The 18,049-nt window shown below is 38.2% G+C and overlaps 1 protein-coding gene across 1 annotated transcript in view; it reads right to left on the bottom strand.

Moving 5' to 3' along the window:
• LOC149290215 (unconventional myosin-XVIIIb-like) overlaps window positions 1–18,049 on the bottom strand; it is a 219,670-nt gene that overhangs the window by 130,074 nt on the left and 71,547 nt on the right. The window contains exons 19-21 of the mRNA XM_089489442.1: window positions 16,544–16,727; window positions 14,184–14,394; window positions 3,845–3,954 (exon numbers count right to left, since the gene is read on the bottom strand). Of these exons, the coding sequence (XP_089345568.1) occupies window positions 3,845–3,954; window positions 14,184–14,394; window positions 16,544–16,727 (505 nt within the window). The remainder of the gene's footprint in view (window positions 1–3,844; window positions 3,955–14,183; window positions 14,395–16,543; window positions 16,728–18,049) is intronic.

Below are 18,049 nucleotides of genomic sequence, written 5' to 3'. Positions count from 1 at the left end.
CATTCCGCGAAAGTATCTATTTTTGAAAGCACAGCAACCTAGGGAATTTCGCAAGGGTCATGGCAACATTTTCATGCAGCTATTTCTTGACCAACGTTTCATAACGCATGGGACAAAAAAATGAATCGTCACTTTTCTTACAGCCTTTGTAATTTTGCTTAAGAATGTCCTTAACCCTTTAATGACAGCCCGTACATGTACGGGCTCAAAATGCATTGTTTTCAATGGGTTTAGGGACCGCCCATTGTCCTTAAGGGGTTAAGAATCATAAAGGAAACATCAATTATTGACGGGGGTGTTTTAAAATGTATTGTTTATTTTACTTGTTTCAACTTTTTCTCACGACTCTCATCAGAGAGCATTGCAACATGACTAGAGACTCTCTCGAGGTATCTTCTAGCCCAGGGATCTTCATTGTGAGAACACCTGATAAGATCATAATAACATCACTGGAATCTCTTCATATGCTTATTTTTGCCAAATGAGGTGTATACTGATCACTCTACAAGCGTACTTGTTTTGAAACAGCTAATGAACACTAGTGAGAGTACAGATCTGACACTCCCTGGGTTTGAATAAGTATTTCTTCCTGGAACAAGAGTTGTGAAGAAGAACAAAGATACAGCCCTTACGTTTTCCCCACCTAGCCTCAGATTTGCATAAAATATAAAATTGATCACTCAGCCTGCATGTAATCAACTAATGAATGACTAGATCCTGAATCAATTAATGAAAGAGTAAAACATTTTAGCTGTGGGGGTCAAATTCATGGGGGGGGCATATTTCCCACCGCCAAAACATCTTGTCATATTTCCTTTATAGAATTGAATCAGTATTGATTCATCCACTCATTAGATTACATTTTTTATTATGTCCATAGGGTTTTAAAAGAATAGGATTTGTAGAGGGACTGCAAAAAGTCCTTCATGACTGACCTATGGTGAGTCACAAATGCCCCTTAGCTACGGTGGGTTTTATAAAACATGATTTTAATAAAGTCAGGAGTTTGTTAGGTACCTTGATGCCTCAAATCCCAATCTGCCTGGACTGTGTGTGGTCCTTGCTGTTTCTCTTTCAGGGCTGTATTGCCTGTCAAGCACTACATTTATAGGAAGCACATTTGCTACAAATGGTTACTAACTACGTGTACCTGTTTTACAAGTTGTTTTACAAGTTCTATTGATCTGCTAACATATAGTCCTGTGATATGTCATTTGTTGTCTGCCTCAATATAAGGCCATAATGAGAATGATTCTTATAATAACAATATTTTATCAGTAGTATCATATTGAAATGAGTTTTAAAAATATTGTGTTGGCCAATTTTACATAAAGCAGGCAGTGAAGTAGTTAAAAACTCTCACTTAAATAAACACCCACAGCCAAAAAGAAGAAGGCTATGGGACAAAAATACAGGTGATTGAATGGTCACTTAAATAGAGAAATAAATGTAATCAGATATTATATATATTTATATATATATATAGATAGATAGATAGAGATAGATATAGATATATAAGCAGCAGAGTTCTATATCAATAGGCAGAGCCGGCCTTAGGTGTTCTGGCGCCCTGTGCGGACTACTCCTCTGGCGCCCCCCCATCCCAAAAAAAGAAAGGAATAAAAACTTGTAACAAAACCCCAATCACTATATACTACGCCAAACATTGATGTGGTCTAGGCCTACCACTTAATTGTCTGGCTTAGTAGTAGGGATGCACCGAAACGAATTCTGGACTGAAACCGAAAGTGCAGCATTTACCTGGCCAAAACCGAATATGACCCCCCCAACGCCATAAAAAATCTAACACTTTTATTTAAAGTAAGTAACACACCAAAATAGGAGAAAACAATTAAATAATATTATATATATATATATATATATAAAGTCCAAAAATAGTTACCGGCACTCCAGGGACTTTCCAAATAACCACACAAACAACTTCGGTTTTCAAGTCTATATATATCATATATATATATGATTAACAGCAATCACATTCCTATCATGCCCAGGCATACCCAGATTCCAGGATTTACTCGCAGACTTGGCATGATAGGAGTATGATTGCCCTATCTACCCCTTCTCACTCTCTTCTGCCGTATCTACCCCTTCTCACTCCCTTCTCCCTATCTACCCCCTTTCCCCTGTCTCACTCCCTTCTCCCTATATACGGCCTCCTAACTATCTACCCTTTCCCTCTTTGAAGTTCACTTACCTTTCAGGAGTCCTGCGGTGGGGGTGCAAAGCCTCTGCCTCCCAGCTCTGCCACTGTATGGAACAGTATAGAGTGATGGGAGTTATGATGTACTTTTAGAGCATAATTAGATCATGAAAAAGACATTGGAAATGGTACAGCATAACACCCATCACTCTACACGCATACCAATCCACACGTATGCCAATCCACACGTATACCAATCCACACGTATACACTAATCCACACATATATACCAATCCACACTTACCAATCCACACATGTATACCAATCCACACATATATACCAATCCACACATATATACCAATCCAGACGTATACCAATCCACATGTATACCAATCCACATATATACCAATCCACACATATACACTAATCCACACACATACCAATCCACTCTCACTGAATGCTTTCCTACCTTTCCTCTTTTCTCCTTACAGCTCCTTTTCCTCCTCTTCGTTCTTCTTCTTCAGTTCTTCTGTCTTCTTCCGGTTCAGAGGGCACGGACAGCGGTGGGCGCGGCTTCAGTGCTGTGCGCCGGGATCTGACAACAAACCCCGGCGCACAGCAGCTGTTGCCGCGCGGATCACAAGGGAGCGGTATCGGAGGTCTTTAACAGACCTCCGGCTCCCTTGAGTGATGTTAAGCCGGGTTCAAGGGAGATCCTTGAACCGGCTTAAAATCACTCAAGGGAGCCGGAGGTCTGTTAAAGACCTCCGATACCGCTCCCTTGCGAGCCTGCTCCTCCAGCGGCGGACATTACTGTCCGTCTCTGGAGGGGTGCCGGGTGCCCCCCTGATGAGCAGCACCGGGTGCCGCTCGCCCCCCCCCGCCGCTAGGTACGCTGCTGGCGGCAGCGGTACGCTACGGTGGCGGCGGCGCCCCCTGGAGTGTGGCGCCCTGTGCGGTCGCGCACCCCAAAGGCCGGCCCTGTCAATAGGTAACCCAGCCAACCATTCAAATATCATCATTATCCTGTAAGAAGGAGAGCCCAACATAGTATGTATAGCAAAAACAGATTTAATGCCCAAAAACAATGGGGCTACTCATGGGATGGCAAAGGTAAGCAGGCACATCAAAACACAAAATGCAGGTCCCACAGTCTATCTCAAAAAACTCCTCCTGCCAAGATCAGACTTCTCCTCTTAGCCTTTCTAAACCATTGTAGTGGCTGTTGAGCTTCTTCGCATTTTAAAATAATTCTACTTTTTACATTACAAAATGTTTTTGGACAGCTGCATGTGAATGTGTTGTAGCTCTGCTGTCCAGTATACAAGAGACACCAACTCCTTACCATATTGTCTTGTGGTAAACCGTAGAACATCTCAGTCTTAATGACCCAGAAGCATAAAAGAACTACATTAAGAAAGCAGAGCTTTATTATCTCTTCTATAAAAAAAATGAGCTCAGTGTATCATCACGACTGTCTACAAAGGCAGCCTCCAGGTCTGTAGATAAAGGGAGTTTATTGAAACAAAATCAAATCCTGTGCTAATTTACGTTAATATGTACAGTACTGAATTTAACGTTAAAATAAACTAAATAACTAAAGGGACTTCTACTTTAGTTGAAATAGCCCTCCACTTGAACATCAACTACAAACTACTTCATGTTTTCAATTATTTACCATACCTTTCTCTCATCCACAGGCTCGTAGGTGGAAATATATTTCTTCATGACCGGTAATGCCAGTACTTGAAAGCGAAGTCGGAATTCAGTTAGGCCAATCCTGTCAGCATAACCTGTGGAAAAACACAGTTTAAAAGAAAAAAAACATTACATTTTTGTTCAACATCAATGAATATAATATGATTATAATATAGTTAATATTTATTTTTCTAGAATATAATATACAGTGTTATCGTGTAGAAGAAGAGGAAATGGAGACGAGTTAACACTTCTGGAGTCAGATCGTTGTATTGTGTACTCAAACGGATGTAGGCAATAAACTGGTAGCTGGTTTGTAACTTGAACACCTGACGATATCAACAATGGGACAAAAACATACTGTAAAATGCATTTTCACTTGAAGAATTATAACTTCATACTTTCCGTGAAACATTAAAATCAATAGCAACATGTGCAGTCATTCTTATTACTTTATGGAATCCCCTGCTTGGCCACTTGCTGCCAGAACCTATGATTTCCCAAAGGCTTCACAATGACAATGTGAAAATATACCCTTTCAAATTTGACAGAGGTGAGACGATAAACAACGTTATTGATTAAAAATGGCCCTTTACATCATGATATTTTCAATTACAATATAAATACTCATAGCAAAAGAAAACATATTCAACAGACAAATAACGAATAAGAATCAATTGTATCGATTATAATATAAAATACTCATTACAAACTAATTATTATAAACAGGAACATATATTCAGAGCTTAGACACTTTTTGGGATGAGGGTGTTTACTTATTCATTGTTTAATTCATTGAAGTATAACTTGGGGTATAATATTCAGACCTCAAGCAAGAATGAGAGTATATTCAATAAGGCATGGATAAATACATAGCATGAATATAAAACAAAAGCAAGATGACACAATGTTTAAAATAGTGATAACCGATATCCATCGAAAGTACAGCCGTGCTTATGGTGCTGCTATGAGCTGATATAAAAAGTACACCTCTGAAACATTTACTGATATCACCTGAAACTTGCCAGTACAGAACCTGGCAGTATACACATTTTTTTAGACTTATAGGGCGATAGTCAAGGGCGTTGCTAAATTCCAAAATAGGATTTGGACTGAGGATGTGCATGTTACGTTATCTTGGCTATAGGGTTTCTTTTTCTTATTCTAAAAATCCTTCAACACATGAATACATTTTCTGTAGGAGTATAGTTCTTAGAAATTCATTTTCCTGGGAAATATACAGTTATTTGTCTTAAAAATGTTTTTTCCCCAGTGAGGAGCCAGGAGACACTTAACATAACTCTGTGAAGATTATGGGGACCAGTACACAGTTCTCCGATGTGCAAAGGAAGAGCAAGTCCATGGACTACAACTGCAAACAGACACTGCCAGCCAGGTGATGGGATATTGATATAGCACATTACAAAATAATTACAAGTGTTGTGGATAAGGCTGGGAGAATTTATTAAATACTAGTGTAGAATACACACACCTCAACCTCCCAAAACAACCAGAATACCTATGGTAAAAAAAAATATATATGCAGTATGAAACATGGGTCACCGTTTGTTAAATAAAACAACTCTATGTGCATTTCGGAACTAATGGGGTATATTTTGTTTGGCAAACTTCATGTTCTTTGGTCAAAGAAGAGGTGGAAAAATAAAGATAGCACTCTCCGTCTGATGGAAAATGTTGAAAACTTGAATTTCAAATTCAGAAAAATCTCATTTTGGATATTATAGAAAGAAATCTCTTTTCATATAGAGAAAACTCTTCTATCAAGGTCTAGTCTATGAAACCTTAAGTCAAGGATGCAATGTAGCAATTACTAACTAGGTGGTTCAAGAACTAAAATAAAGCGGCAAGGACAAAGGAATAGTAGAGTCAACTGGGTAACAGAGACTCTGAAACTAAAATAACACTTACAGTATATTATGGACACTTAGAAATGTGTAAATTGTTTTATAGATTTTGGTTTATTAGAATGATAGAATATCAAAAAACATACATACACATATATACCTATATTATCACCAGCTTTATAGAATACATGTATTTTACACTGGATACACTGATATATCCTTCAAGAAGACCCATCCATATAGGGTCTTCTTGAAGGATAGGCTTAGTAGAAGAGGGAATTCTGCACATGATATGATAAATACAAAAATATCTATAAATAATATCTATATAAAATAACAGATTATATAGATGATGAGCATTCTCATATTGTGGAAGCTCTGTGTGTTTTAAATTAAGGGCACTAGGCCTTGGAAAAATATTTTTAGGTACCCAAATGCATTGGAGTTGAGCATTTCAACTCACTGCCTTCACAGCGGCAATGACTCTGTATGATATCAGCAAGATCACTTTCAAGTAACCTACACATTAACTTTCTGAATTGCATTCATTGAGTGGTTTTTATTCCGTCTATGACTGTGAAGCAGTTGGGATTTCAACAGCTTCATTTCTATTGACTCAAATGAGAGAATGGGATCAGTTAAGTAATATTTTGATATGTCTCTACACTCGGACACTACTATCAAATAAAACGGTCTCTAGTTAGGTCAAGCCTGTCAATTTATACTATATGTCTTCAAGAATGGTAACTTCAGGTATTTACGGCACTAATAAAATTAACGTTAATATGATTCTGCAAGAAATCAATTACACATTACAATTAAACAAAAGGTTAACGAGCTCTATGCAAACTAATATTGACTAATTCACACCAACAGAAAAAGGATCATTTAACTTTCTCTATATAATGAAATGTGACTGAAGGAAAGGCCAGCCTTTCTCTTTTATTTAATAGCAGTTTAGTTAATTTTTCCTTTGAGTTGGCACGAACTGATGTAAAATCAACCATGTAAAAATATTATTATATAGACTACAATGATCATTACTAATAAACGCTTGCATCCATTTATTTGTTTCACAAATAAATATATATATATATTACAAAATTGCGCACTGCTGCATGACTTGGTTGCCAATAGCCGCATTCATCAAATAAATCCGAGTAGCACTATTTCCAGAATAAGGCACATATCTTCCATTATCTAACGTACCAGCCAGAGCCAGCCCAAGGCAAAATGCCGCCTGGGGCGAATTTTAAAATGCCGCCCCCCCCTTATCTACCCTTCCTCTCCCTCCGTCCCTGCCGCCCCCCCCCATTATCTACCCTTCCTCTCTCTCCGTGCCCCCCCCCTTGTACTTACCTTTCAGCAGTCCTGCGGCGAGTCTCCCTGTTCGGTCTCAGTGCCGGCTTGTAATGCTGAGCGCCGGAAATCTTCCGGCACTCAGCATTACAAGCCGGCACCGAGACCGAACAGGAAGACTCGCCGCAGAGGAGAGAGAGAGGGGCGCCGAGCGGGTACTGACAGCTTGGTAAGCGAAAACCACTCGGCGCCCCTTTCTCTCTCTTTCGCTTTTTTTTTTTAAAAGTGCCGCCTGGAGCGGTTGCCCCACTTGGCTCCATTGTCGGGCCGGCCCTGGTACCAGCAATAGCAATAGTCTTTGCCACCTCATATCCCATTCCAGACTGTATATTTCCATGTTATGTTTTACTAGGTTAATGTCGACTGACTGGATATCTCCATTTCCAGGGAGCAGTCACCTTCGGTCCCTAGAAACATTTCCTGAAGTTGTACGAGATAAATTCTATTTCAAAGTTACCATATATGAAAAATATACGTGGTTACTATGAATATATATATATATATATATATATAAAATTTTACATTTTATATATTTTATTAAAAACACACAAATAATAGTATTCACAAAAAATTACACAAATGTGCATACATATCAAGCATGGTTTTAGCATAGTTACTTACACTGTATCCACATAACTGCATAAAAAGTCTCTGAATCTTACACAAATCTGATCACATTAGGTTAAAATTTCCATATATTGCTAGTGCCCAACCGGTGTATGTTGCAACTAGTATTTGTAATATCTGTTTCAATTTAAACCCATTTTTGTGGATGGACATCAACATATATTCACACATATACAAATGTTACAAATCTAATATAGATTTTTCTTACAGTGGGTATTCCGTCAGTTCTCGTGAGTGTTGTGGGATTTTAGGATTTTAAATACAGTTATATAAAATTTATGATAATCACTGGTTAACTTTTATTTATTTTTGATGAGCTTGTTTTGTTTCTCAGTATCATTGGAAGCAGATCTGGCACACATTTCACAATTAAAGGTTGTATTTATCCTGACAAATCTGAAGAAAACATGCTACTTTTTTTTATCTTAATGTCAAACATATAACATTATTTACGTTTTAAACATTTTCTCTGCAATATTGTCAGTTTTCTTTTTGACAGCTGAATGTCCTAGATTAGCTTTGATAAATAAATTATTCTATATGTCACAACAGCAAGTCAGCGAGAACAAAAGTATAGAAAATCCGTCTGTTCTAAATACAGTGAAATACTCCTGACTGACACTGGGTTCGGGTTTAATGTTGTCTGCTGCAGAAGCAGGGGGTCCATGCTGGCAGATTTCTAAGCCCTAAAGGCAAACAAGCATGAACAAATTAAAATATTCATGTTAATTAGATTCAAATTTAAATATAAAGTATTAAAATTACTGGACAGTCTAGCACAGACTTCATAAAAACAGTAGAGACCTGTAGGGTGAACCAAGCAGGTGGTTACCCCGTTCAGCTCATGGTTTTGTGATCAGGGAACTATTAAACATGGATAACAGGATGCCAAATCACATGGCCCACATGGCCCAGTAAATAAATACATATATAAATATAGGACCACGAGCGCTATAAGCTTACTCGTCCGTACATATACACTATTGGGTTGTCATGTCCCCTGGCCCATTCAGTAATGGGCGCTCAGTCCTCGTACCTCAGCCTTTTCACCACCCCCATAGTGCCCTAACAATAAATAATTTCCTACATTTCTTCCATAAGTCTGCTGTTATTCCACTCTGAACAATTTTTATAACCCTTTGTACCACAGGTAATAGTAACTTAATAATAAGTTTAATAATCCACAAGGAACATTTGTTGGATTTACTGTCCCTACCCTACTGCGAGCTGCTTAGGGTCTGTGAGAGAGGCTACTCTGTGATTTAACTTAGGTGTATTATCTGGTGCCACTGAAAACGGGGGAAAAAGTTCCCAAAAAGTTTTCATGTATTATGTAAAACATTACCAAAACTATTTACTAACTTGTTAAAAAAAACACTCTCAGGAGATAAAGACACATCAGTTTCATGAAAAAATATTTTGGTACGAAATGTGATATTTTTTTAAGCAAGTACATCTTACCCAGTTCATGCTATCTTCAAAGTTACAGGAATCTAATGAGCACATAGATTCAGGGAAAATGTACTGCTATTGATATTTTTGGAGTTCTCTTATGTGGCAGTAAAAAAAATTAACAAAATACAGTGGCATAATTCTAAATTTAGTTCTGTCTAATGGAAAATATCTTGAAAGACCACTCAATATAGATGGGGAAAAAGAAAGCAAAATACCCAAATAATACCAAAAATAATCCAACCGGGTAAGAGCGTTTGTTAAAAGGGTAATAGTCAGGGTAAGTATACTTCAAAAGGGACATTATACCAACAACACAAAATAGAAGATATACAAAAGGAGGAAACATAAGAGAAAATAAAGCTATAAATGAAAGTGACCACTACTGATGCAATAACTGCATTAGTGTTTAGTGTATTTTAATGCATCGGTAGCTTAGTAGCACCAATTCATGGTGCCATCTTTGTAAACTGAGGGATTGTGCAGAATCCCCCAATATACATTTGCCCCTTTCCCTGTTGCCCGGCTATTTGCCATGTAGGAAGTAGGTTTGGCCGAACAGATCTTCTGCCATGTGATATATCATCAAAGTACCTTAATATTCATTCTCTGTTAAGTATCCTGCCTAGGACACTGGAGTGTCTCTTTAAATGTGCAAGGTGAAGATTTGATATAGCTCATCAAAAACATATATACGAGTCCTGTGAGCGACACCATTGCTTCTACCGTACATTTTAATTATTGAAAACCTGAGAGTGAAAGACATATAATTAATCTCGAATGGCAGCTGGTCCACCCCAGCCTTTAATTAATATATTCTTATACGAACTAACCATTACATCTTCAAAGGCAAAAGAAGGAAGGGGTATAGAATGGGAGAGCTGAGGGACACCTGCTTGACCCCTACTATCATCTTCAGACAGCTTGTGTTTGGCTGTGTCTCATGAGCTATAATGTCACAACCACTGCCGTTACCTCTTGCCAATAGAATATGTGGAATTTGTAAAATATTTCATTAATCTTTTTTCTTCGGCATAAATATTGGCTTTTGTTTGGTTTTAGAAGTGTTTCAGAAATGAGTTTTGCTCTCCTAGGAGGTAATGATTTTGTTGGATGCTTGCATATTAAATACATTTCCAAAGAGTATTTAAAACAAACTGAAAGTAACATTATTATGTTTTCCCCATTTATGTAGAAAATTAAAGCCAATGTTTTTAACTCCTGCTAATCTTATGTTACTTTGTTATTACATTATATTTATAAAGCACCAGCAGATTCCATAATGCTATTACAATGAAAGGAGAATACAAAATGAACAATAACTAAACTAGAAAAATAACAAAAACAATGTGCTTACAGTCTATTAAACCGCCTATATATTGATTAGATATTTGGTGCCCTAGCAGCATTTTTCTATACGCCTTGATGATTGTTCTGTGTGTACAGCTAGAACCCAATATCTATAAATATTTATTCTGAACTAAGTTCATAAAAATAGTATATAATAGCATATAGTTGTATGTGTAAATGTAGCACATAAAAAATATATTGTGCCCAGAGGCTAATTTACAAAGACAAACATTAGGTGGCAGAAACTCTCATTATGCTATAGCTTTTTGACATAAATTGTTCCTAATATATGTAATAATTAGACTTGTGCATTCGTCTTCGGGCGAACATGAAAACGAACACGAAGAGTGCGTTTTCGTGTTCATTCCGAAGACATGAAGAAGAGAAGACAGTGCTGGTAAAACGTAGGCGAAGACGAAGACTCACACACGAAGAATCTTCGCCTTCGTCTACTATTCTCCCTGGTCCCTTCCCCATCTAACTTATCTTATCTTCACAGCATCGCGGAAGTTGACTGAAGTGGAAATCAGCAGGTTCGTCGTCAGGGGTTACAGGGCAGTGTGAGTGAGCCTATTGGTCACCTGCAGGGTCTTCCTCTGGCATCAACCAATTGGTTGATGCCAGAGGAAGACCCTGCAGGTTACCAATAGGGCTCACTCGCACTGCCTTTTTAACTCCTGATTTCCGCTCCCGTTAACCCCTGCGTTGGATAACGGGAGCAGAAATCCGTAGGGTAAAGGGCTGTGCAAGCGACCAATAGGCTCACTCGCACGGCCCCTTACCACTAGTTGCTAGGCAGAAAAAAAAAATAAAGCAACCTGGGACCCTGCTGCAACAGTTAAAAGTCCGTGCCAGCGACCAACAAAGTCGCTGGTACGGACATTTAACTGACACAGCAGGGACACCAGTGGTCTCCCCGCTGTGTCAGTTAAATGTCAGTGCCAGCGACCAACAAAGTCGCCGGTACGGACATTTAACTTAGCATAAATAACTTACTATAACTTCGGACACAATGCTGCCCTCTGTTGGTTTTACATTAAGTAGCATATGCTTGAAATCCAAAGTTATTATGCTACTCAATGTAAAACCAACAGAGGGCAGCATTCTGTCCGAAGATATATTAGCCATATGTGGCAGTGTGTTCATTTTCATCTATTAATTATTTAAATAAAATATATCCCCATGATCCGCTGGTCTCCCCACTGCAAGAGTTAAATGTCCGCACTCGCGGACATTAATTCTGTCGAACTTGCAAACTCTTTTTTTCTATTTATTTTGGGGGTTTTTTGTATTAAACTGTTAGACGAAAGCATCATGGGAATGTATTTTATTTGAATAAATGCAAATGAGCACACTGCCACATATGGCTAATATATGTTCAGACAGAATGCTGCCCTCTGTTGGTTTTACATTAAGTTGCATAATAACTTTGGATTTCTTTCAAGCATATGGAACAATGCTACTTAATGTAAAACCAACAGAGGGCAGCATTCTGTCCGAACATATATTAGCCATATATGTTCGGACAGAATGCTGCCCTCTGTTGTTTTTACATTAGGTAGCATAATAAATAACTGGATTTCCAGCATATGGAACAATGCTACTTAATGTAAAACCAACAGAGGGCAGCATTCTGTCCGAACATATATTAGCCATATGTGGCAGTGTGCTCATTTGCATTTATTCAAATAAAATATATTCCCATGATCCTTTCGTGTAATGGTTTAATACAAAAAACCCCCCAAATAAATAGAAAAAAATAGTTTGCAAGCTCGACAGAATTAATGTCCGCGAGTGCGGACATTTAACTGTTGCAGCGGGGAGACCAGCGGATCATGGGACTATATTTTATTTAAATAATTAATAAATGAAAATGAACACACTGCCACATATGGCTAATATATGTTCGGACAGAATGCTGCCCTCTGTTGGTTTTACATTAAGTAGCATTGTTCCATATGCTTGAAATCCAGTTATTTATTTACTGTTGGTTTTACACTGAGTAGCATAATATTCTGCCCGAGAATATATTATCTATATATATGGTAGTGAGCTCATTGGTCACCAGCAGGAGGCCCCCTGCTGGCGACCAATAGAGTTGCTGATACGCACATTTAAACTACTGGCGCCAGAGCTGCTGCGGTACGCGTTAACCCCGTATTAAGCCCTTAACCGGAAAAAACGAAGAAAAAACGAATATTCGCCCGAAGAGAAAACAGGAACGGGCGAATATTCGCGGAACACGAAGATTTTTTTTTTTACGAAGACGAGCACGAAGACAAAGAGCCCCCTGGTGCCCAAGTCTAGAAATAATGTTTGATTATTATGTTCTGAGGCAGCATGCAGCCATGTATCCCACCTCAGCTGAAAAGTGCTGCTGAATCTGTGTTTTCAATTATTTTTACACTGCACACAGACTTCTGCAACTGACTTCTTTCCTAATATATTTACACCTTTTGTACCTTGTTGATAATGTTGCATTTTTTAAAGCAGCAGTTTCCACCAACAGGCCATGATCTCTTTGTATCTTTCACTGAAAACATTTAGTTTAAAGGTTTATTGAGATGCGTGTCCTCAAGCTGCAGTCCTTGCGTATTGGAGTTGGAAACTATTGATTAAAAACTGTTTGTTGGAATGATTTTGAAAAATGGATGGGGTACGGGCAGAAAGTGGATAGAAGTGGATAGAGTTTGGTCAAAATGGGAAGAGTGCAGGTAGTCCTCCTGGTAGGGAATGCAGCATCTTCATCTAGAAGAAAATGGACTTCATCTTCCACTACGATAACATGTTTTCCAGGACACACATTACCTATAGTGGCTTATGCACAATATTTAGGTTCTCTGACCATCTCTAAATAAGCCAGGACTATTAGGAAAGCAAAGTCCACCTCCTTCTATGTGATATGCAATTGCAAGGTGGGGCTTCCATGGATGCATCCTGGTGCCACTGGTGCCTGGTAAGGTATGTACACACACACACACCTGGCCATCCACATGATGTAAAAGAAAATGTGATTCATTAGACTTTTTCCATTGCTCTGTGGTCCTGTTCTTATGCTCACATGCCCATTGTAGGAGCTTTCGGCAGTGGACAGGGGTCAACATGGGCACCCTGACCGGCCTGCAGCTATGCAGCCCCATACACAACAAACTGTGATGCACTGTGTTTTTTGATACCTTTCTATCAGAACCAGCATTAACTTTTTTCAGAAATTTGAGCTTCAGTAGCTCATCGGTTGAATTTGCCCACGGGCAAGCTTTCAAACACCCCCCACATGCATCAATGAGCCTGGCCACTCATAACCTTGTCGCCAGTTCACCACTTTTCCTTCCTTGGGCCACTTTTGATAGTGGACAGTTTTGGAGATGCTCTGACCCAGTCATCTAAGCCATCACAATTTGGCCCTTGTCAAAGTCTCTCTGGTCCTCCCCATCTTCTAACATCATCAACTTTAAATATGAAATGTTCAATTGCTGCCTAATATATCCCACCCCCCACTGAGAGGTGCATGTCAGTGGTCATAATGTATATAATATATATATATATGAACAACACATTTAACCTGGAAAAATCATGAATGAAAATAAAACTAGGCAGAGCCCACATTGTAGAGGCAATATATCCACCTTTTAAACGCAGCTCTGTCTAGCCATGAAGTACAAATCTCTTACCTATCCTGCAGAGACGTATAGCATCTAATAGCTGGGCTCCCGCAAGCTGATTCCTTACATTGGGGACATCAATAGCAACATTAATTGGGTCTCCTGCTGCTCCTTTGCTCAGTGGCATGACTTTACATTCTGTACCATCCAACCCCAGTCTTGGGACCAGACAGTGTACAAAATGTACCTGGGACCGTTTAAGCAAATTCATCAAAGCATCCTAGAGCAAACAAGAAAAGTAAAAATCATTACCATTGTCATTATATGCTAAAACAAAACATATGCTACTACGGTATGTTATATATTATTGCCGTCTCCTTTGCATGTACATCAAGGCAAATACAGACTTTTTAATGCAATTAGATTTGAAAAAATCTAATGTTGTTCCTTTATATCAGGCTACATGCCTGTAATCAGGGGTGGGCTGGCTTGGAGAACAGGTCAGACAAGTCATTTGTGAACAATTTTTGACCGGCCTAGGGAGGCAGGAACACAATGTTAGATGACCATGCATTAAAAACAAGGCTGCTGAGCAGCCAGAAGGAAAGCTGACAGGGGGTGTGTGAGAGGGTAAGGCAGTATATATATATATATATATATAATGTAAAAGGGTGAAGCCGTATTAGTCCAGTAGACACGATGTCAAAAAATAGAGTGTTGCAGAGTATGCGGTGATACCTTTTTTTATTGGACTAACATAATATTAAAAAGACAACCTTTCGAGAGTTATCCTCCCTTCATCAGGTCTGAAGCAATACTAATCAACATGATAGAGGTTACAACTTAAAACAAGTGATGGTATAAGAGGGGGGGGTTGAGTGGGGTGTCGTAAATAATAACCTAGTCAGTATGTCTAAGCATAGTGTATCTGTGTGTTATGTGTGTTAGCGTGAGTTTGTAAGTTGTGTGTGTAAATATGTGTGCTAATGTGTACGTGTTATGGGGGGTGGGAAAAGAGCCAATGGGGCCACTTGCCCTCTGAGCCAGAAGGTAGCAGCCCTCCCCTGGCTATAATGTAACATGTTAAATGTATGACTCTTAATTATTTAATTTGTTGACTAAATTTGTTGAGTGCAATGTATAGGATCCTAAAAGGGAAGATTAAGGGGCCAAAACCAGAAAAGGTTAAGGGATCAAAACATGTATAGCTAAACACGTATAGCATGACAGGGGGTATATGATAGAAACATTTAAATACATAAAGGGATCAACAAGATAAAGGAGGAGAGTATATTTAAAAGAAGAAAAACTACCACAACATTCTTAAATTAAAGGGCCAAAGGTTTAAACGTAATATCAGGAAATAGTACTTTACGGGGGGGGTGCTTGGAATAACCTTCCAGCAGAGGTGGTAGTTGTCAGTACAGTGTACAGTGAATTAATTAGGTAGATTGGGCTGAATGGTTCTTATCTGCCGACAAATTTTATGTTTCTATGTAACACAAGTGGAAAATGTACGAATGCACAAACTTTGAGCCTTTTGTTTCTATAGATTTCCTAAATGACATCTTAATGTAGGTACTCTTAAAACCACTGCTCTAGGCAATCAGATAGTCTGCCTTAAACTACATTCATAACCTATATGTTGGATTAAGAAAGACACCCAGAAACAAATGCTGCCAGTATGAAAACAAACAGACTTCAATCATGGAGAGTCCACTTTGTAGACAGGTGTAGGTGGCACATAAAGAGTTTAAGGTCCAAGCTGCCATCCTGTTTAAAATCATAAATGTGTGAGAGGATGCGCAGCTGCAAGGTAATTTGCTTCAAGCATCTCTCCAACTCATATAACATTCTGTCTCAAACTTTAGATATACAGCCTTGAAAGTCTGGCAATTCTTTGAGCCTTTTTGTCAATTCATGTGAAGGTTAAAAAAAAAAAGGAAATCAAATATTTCCTGCCATGCTGGAAACTTTAGTTTTTAATGAAAACTTGGCAATGTGGGTCATCACCAAATGTTAAAATAAAACTCAAAAGGGTAGGCATGGTTTTATACTTTCCATTTTAAAGTTAAAAATGTTTAGTAAACAAGACTTTCTTTAATATGCAAATGTTACCATGTTTATTTAAAAAAAAAACAATATAGAAATTATACAGTGCATGCTATTACTGAAATACACTAGTCTTCAGTAAAGACTTTAAAGCAGAATGATAATTCGCAGTTGTGATATTTGTTGCTAATGGTCCTCACAGCTTTAATTGTGGTATATGACATAAGCACAAAACTAGAAAGGGTATAATTATAATTTATGAATTAAAAGCAGAATTCCTACGTTAAAAACAAACACTTTTACTTCAACATCTCTCTCTCAGAAGCATACTCTGTCAAAGGCTCAACTTTCTGAAGATGACGCCCCGCAGTACTCACCATCTGAAGCTTGATTTGGGCGCACACTGACCTCCTCCTTACAGCTGCAAAGCTGCTGGCAAAGGTTTTTCTCACACAACCAATTCTCTGCAAGGATTGCTGTGACTTTCCCTCCATGCCAGCCACAGAGCGACATATCAGTGGAAACTTTGCTCGAGGTAAAAACAAGTCCTTCACATAGTCCCTGGCACACAAAATCAAGACAGATCATTACGAGACGTAACAAGCTTTTTGCCAGTTTCTTTCTTGCCAGATGATCCAGCAAAGAGCCTATTCTGTTGATTTACTGATAAGAATGCAGACATAGACTTCCCGATTGTCCTTCTATTGGAGAAAAAGTCCATCTCTGAGGACCAGGTCCATCTGTTTTTCATTTACATTCTGGCATATCTCTTTTCCAGAAGCTCAAAATGTATTAAAGCTCCACATCAATAAACCTTACAAATATGTGTTTGTATTGTGCCAAATATATCTATTAGACTAATGCATTCAGATTCATATCAATGCATATGAATGCATATGAAATGTTTGCATTTCATACCAGGGCCTAACAGGGTGGAAGTATTACAACTGGACCGAATCATTCCCCTAAGAAAATGCATTCAAATATCACATAACTGATTTTTTTTAAATGAATATATAGTTATTGAATGACTACTGGCAGACTAGATGGGCTGAATGGTTGTTATCTACCATCAAACTTTTTTTCAATGTTCCTATCAACAAGAGACCAGTTAAACTAATTTAGTATAATAGAAACACTGGAAAACACATTTACGGCACTTGATTAGTCTGTAACACAACATAAGAACGCAAAAATAATATATTATTATATCTTAATGGTAGTTCCCCTGGAGGCAACCTTACATGTATTTATAAAGAAGAATGTGCATCAACAATTAACAAGTTATACCACTTAGAGCTGCTTTGGCTCTGAAAGATAGAAGTCTTCGATTAATGACAAGTTTTTTTTATTAAAAAAAAGAAAACATCAAGAAAGTGACTATAAAGAGTTTAAATTTTGAGTTGCCAGGTGGTTGAGTAACACTGTATTCTAGTATTTTAGTAACATCCAAAGAAACCTTAAAAAGGCAGGATCATGTACATTATATACAGTCGTGTGAAAAAGAAAGTACACCCACTCTGAATTCTATGAGTTTACATATCAGGACATAATAACAATCATTCCTTAGCAGGTCTGAAGATTAGGAAAATACAATCTCAGATGGACAACACATGACATATTACAACATGTCATGATTTATTAAACAAAAATAAAGCAAAAACGGAGACGCCATCTGTGAAAAACGAAGTACACCCTTACTGCTTCCATAGTAATTAAGATGCTAAGTAGCAGGTGCTGCTAATCAAATGCCCTTAATTCATTGATCATCAAGTGTGACCACCACTATAAAAGCTGAAGTTTTAGCAGTTTGCTGGTCTGGATCATTCAGGTGTGTGTTAACACAATGCCAAGGAGGAAAGACGTTAGCAATGATCTTAGAG

This window comes from Sceloporus occidentalis, unplaced genomic scaffold (assembly GCF_023333645.1).
Source record: "Sceloporus occidentalis isolate IW3139 unplaced genomic scaffold, rSceOcc1.0.p SCAF_40, whole genome shotgun sequence".
In the NCBI taxonomy this organism is placed as follows: domain Eukaryota; kingdom Metazoa; phylum Chordata; class Lepidosauria; order Squamata; family Phrynosomatidae; genus Sceloporus; species Sceloporus occidentalis.
The sequence above is the reverse complement of the archived record's forward strand: the minus strand, read 5'-3'. Positions and strand labels throughout refer to the sequence as shown.